At 42.4% G+C, this 4,543-nt stretch overlaps 1 protein-coding gene across 1 annotated transcript; it reads right to left on the reverse strand.

The window, feature by feature from the left end:
• Positions 1-367: 367 nt before the first annotated feature.
• Positions 368-2,179, reverse strand: LOC140877872 (uncharacterized). The gene has a single exon (XM_073281465.1). It carries the CDS (start codon positions 2,177-2,179, stop codon positions 368-370), a length of 1,812 nt encoding a protein of 603 aa, XP_073137566.1.
• Positions 2,180-4,543: the final 2,364 nt, after the last annotated feature.

A 4,543-nucleotide genomic window follows, 5' to 3' on the forward strand; every position in this document is an offset into this window, starting at 1 on the left:
CAGGTCGGGAACCTAGGCTGATGTTTAGTTTGTGTTCTGCCACCCGAGATGAAACTCCCACCAAATCACCCTGAGCCCAGGCGAACACATCTTTATTCTGAATGAGGCAGCCTCTCAATGCTTCAATCAACCATGCATCTAAATCCCGAGCTATTTTAACAGACTTCCCTGTTTGCCCGGGCTCCATCTCTACCTCTTCATACTCGCTTTTAGATTCCTCCACCGAACAGACTTCTCTTCCCCCCAAGGCTCCTACCTTTCCATTCTGTTTTGCCCTCTTGTAGTCTATCTTCACTGTCTCAGCATAGCATTTTCGGGAGGAAGGCTGATCTCCTCGAACTTCTCCGACCTTATCTCCCACTGGGAACTAGATCTTTTGATGGTAAGCTGAGGCTACGGCTTTGAAAGAGTTCATAGCAGGCCTACACAAGATGACATTATAGGAAGAAGGTGCTTCCACTAATGTGAATCTTTTCATGACCGTCCTCTTCTCATCTCCTGATCCCAAGGTGATAGGCAGCAACATTTCCCCTTGGGGTTGGACAGTGTGCCCGACAAAACCATATAAGGCGGTTTTTACCGGGCTCAACTCATACCCCTGCAAATCCATCTGCTCGAATGCTTCTTGAAAAAGGATATTCACTGAGCTTCCCGAGTCAACGAACACCCTTCGAACATCATAATTGGCGATCCGAGCTTGTATAAGCAAGGCGTCATTATGGGGTAAGTTTACTCCCTCCAGGTCTTGGGGTCCAAATGTAATGATTGGCCCCGCCCCCTGCCTTCCTTCCTCCACCCCTAAGCTTTCCCTCCGACTCCAGGCCTTCCTAGCCCGGTTGGAATCTCCATCCGTAGATCCTCCCGATATCATGTTAATGATACCTTTGGCCGGCCCATATCCAGATGTTTTGTCTTTTTTTGCATGATCCATTTCTTGTTTTCCTTTTTCCCGAGAGCTGGTGGCATCCCGGGGAGGAATCGACGTCTGTGACCCCCGAAACCAAGGCACGCTTCGGGGCTTTTTTGGGACCGGCCTACCATCTCTAGCATAAGGCAGTTGGTGTCTTTGCTGCAGAGTTCGACACTCACTGGTGTCATGAGTGCACTCTTGATGAAGTGCACAGTACTTCCAGAGCTTCTCCTTAGAAACAGGGGTCTGCGTGTCGACCCTTTCTTCACACATATGAACAGCCTTATCTCGGGTCCCTCGGTACGGAGCATACCGGGACAATCGCCCCATGGGATCATGGTTCTCCCTACTTCTTCCTTGTTCCCGGCCTCCCTCCCGCCGGGCCACCTCCTTTTTCTGCCTCTGAGCTTCCTCCATGTTAATGTATTTTTCAGCCCGAGCCAGCAAATCTTCGAAGGTCTGGGGTGCTTTTTTCACCAGTGATTTGAAAAATTCCCCCTCCCGAAGACCTTGAGTGAAAGCCGTGATCTTGGTCTCCTGGGCACAAGTCGGGACCTCCAAAGCAATTTTGTTAAACCTTTTGATATAGGTTCGTAAAGACTCCTCTCCTGACTGCTTTGCTTCAAAAAGGCTATAGGCAGTTTTTCTATACCTCTTGCTACTGCCGAAGTGCTGCAAAAACACTTGCTTGAATTTGGCAAATGATTGAACACTCTGGGGCTCCAACTTCTCAAACCATCTTTGGGCAGAATCCACCAAAGTGGTTAGGAAGACTTTGCATTTGATCTTATCTCCATAGCAATGTAACATGGCTACATTTTCAAACCGAGCCAGGTGCTCCTCTGGGTCTGTGCTCCCATCGTATTCCCGGATTTTAGCCGACTTGTAATTTAGTGGCAAGGGTTCCTCTATTACCTCCTGTGAAAAAGGGCAACCCGGAATTTTGATAGGGCAAGCCATTTGGGAACCCCCCTCCTCCAACTTCTGTACCTTCCTCCTGAGCTCATGCAACTCATCTGCCATGGACGGCTGTATTGAGTGCATCCAAGAGCTTTCTTCTTCTTCTCCTTCTTGAACCTGGGCAATAGGGTTTGGATTACCCTGATTTCCTTCTTCCTCCATTGTTATGTCCTTTGATTGTGGTTGCTTTGCAGCTATCAACGACTTCCGTACCACATCTTGGACAAATGATTCTAATTGCTCCAAGGGAATGGTAATATTCCGTCCTGGCTGATGGTCTCCAGGTAATGTTTGATCATGAGAAGCCATATCTACGTCTATAGAACAAGCTTCCCACAGACGTCGCCAATGATGATGGTTGTAAAACCAGGGCCCGAGCTATTAGGATAGTGTTGTGGGCCTGACGTGGTGACCGGGCTAATGGAAGTAATATATGAGCTGCCCCTCCTTAATCAAGATGAACTGCACACCAAAGAAGGGGATAAAAAGCACGTTAGTGGGATGCCGGAGGAAGTTCCGGCGGGGCCACTCCGATGCTTAAGTTAGACTTAGAAATAGAGTGGGCTTTTTAGAGAAAATGAGTATAGTGCTTTGGAATTTTAGGTGAACATACCTCTACAAATATCTGTGACCAGATATTTAAAGGCCTTGGAATGAGAGTGTTCCTCTGCAATTCCAGGGTAGTGGCCACGATCTGGATCGTGGGTGTGGTAGTTGCCCATATTTGCCTGTCACGTACGATGAACCCGGAAAGCTTGGGTTGATGATAATCGTGGGGATCATGCCCCTAAAACACGGGCCTTATATAAGTCCTGCAGACCTGGTTTTCCGGGCTCCTGAGGCTACTGGGCTACCTTAATACAGCCCTACCACTCCGGATCATTCGTGTCCCGGGCCCCCTGGCTTACCGGGACATCACTACTCATCCCAAAAATAGTCGGGCTAGAGTCTTAATCGCTGTCCCAACTTACAGTTCCGCCACCCTTGCTTTAATACAACCCTGTAATCCCTAACTGTTTATGCCCCTGTTCCCCAGGGCATATGCGGCCCTGCTCCCCTGTCTTGCCGGGGCATCAACATCCTATTGTAATAATAATGATAGTGGTGGTGGTGGTGGTGGTCGTCCTCGTCCCACTTAACTTTAATAGTTTTCTAATACTTGCATGCATCTGAACATATTTTTGTTGATACATTTTTGTTTTATGACATGAGAATCTGCAATTGCTACTCATGTCGCAATTGCTATCTTGTGGTGATAAACTTTTAGAGTGGGCTTTATATGAAAAGTTCGCTCGAGAAAATATTGATAGGGAGAATCGAACTACTATCGTTAACTCATTTCTTGCTTTCTCAAAGTGTTCAATTTTAATCGATCCTTCATTAATATTGATGTAATTTGGTTTCAGGAATAGAAGTGTCTAGAAAAAGAAAAACATATCAATACAAATTATTGAGAAAGTTGTTTCAAAAAAAAAAAAAATTATTGAGAAAGTTGAGGTGCATTATGTGTCCAATCTAACTCAACCACTACCAGATTGGGCCTTCACTTATCAAACAGTGGGTAAAAAACAAAACTACTTGGGCCTTCATTGATGTGAGGTTTTGCAATTTGCAAATATCTCTCTTTGGGTCCAACTGCCGACATCTTGTATTTAGTTTCTAAAATGACACGTATTCTTCCCAATCGTTCCAATTTTCCAATTATTAAAATTTAAATGTAATTTTTTTAAAAAAACAAATAAATCTAAATGTATATTTTGAGCCAACGTCCCTAATGTTGTGATGTCACGAACCTATCTAAGGTAGGGAGAGCTTCAATGGAAAGCTGATAAGTATTTTCAATAAAACAAGGAGAAGACGTAGATTCAAACTCACGTTTAAAAGGCAATAAATAAATCCGCACCCAAATGTAATAGTTTTGAAATCGTTACTCTTTTTTGCATTTGATTGATTTCCAATTTGGGATTCTCACATATATGGTTCAAGTTGATTCATGTTTTTCATGTCCTTTCCTTTATATATATTTTCTTTTATCATTTTTTGGTGTAATTATTAAAATTCTAAGAGTAATGCTATATGTACAACCAAATTTGTACAACAATTTTTACACCACAAAAAATTCAATACAAAATTTTAATTTATCAAATCTCACGATACATTGAATGCAAAATCTCACGATATCACATAAAAATCTCACGAGATAATAGCAAAATATCACGACATAATTGTTGTAAATATCGTTGTTCGATATATTGGTTATACCTCTAGCATTATTCAAATTCTAATCATGGAGAATCGGAGATATATGATTACTTTTTTGGATTCAAGATTCCAATAGTTTAACTAAATAATTTCATTTATTTTGTGGCATTTCATAATTATTACTTTTATAAAGATAAGAATAACACGAGAACTAAAATCTTCTAAATCTTACAACAACATATATGTTTTTACTTGTGTATCATATATGATATACCAATATATTACGACTTTACGAGTAGTTATTCCTCTCCCACAACCATCACATGTGGCCCCATCATATGGATATGCCCAGGCTTTGTATAGACGTGGAAATTAATTGTTGCCCACTACAAAAGAAGCAAAAATAGAAACATGTTTGTGAAAGTTCATTTTAATTCCACATGATTTTGCTCTCTATATATCTAATGTTTT

The sequence above is a fragment of the Henckelia pumila genome, chromosome 2, assembly GCF_033568475.1.
Source record: "Henckelia pumila isolate YLH828 chromosome 2, ASM3356847v2, whole genome shotgun sequence".
In the NCBI taxonomy this organism is placed as follows: domain Eukaryota; kingdom Viridiplantae; phylum Streptophyta; class Magnoliopsida; order Lamiales; family Gesneriaceae; genus Henckelia; species Henckelia pumila.

Bases quoted from the DNA above. Each gene is read 5' to 3' on its own strand.
- LOC140877872 (XM_073281465.1), bottom strand. From the start codon at position 2,179: ATGGCTTCTCATGATCAAACATTACCTGGAGACCATCAGCCAGGACGG.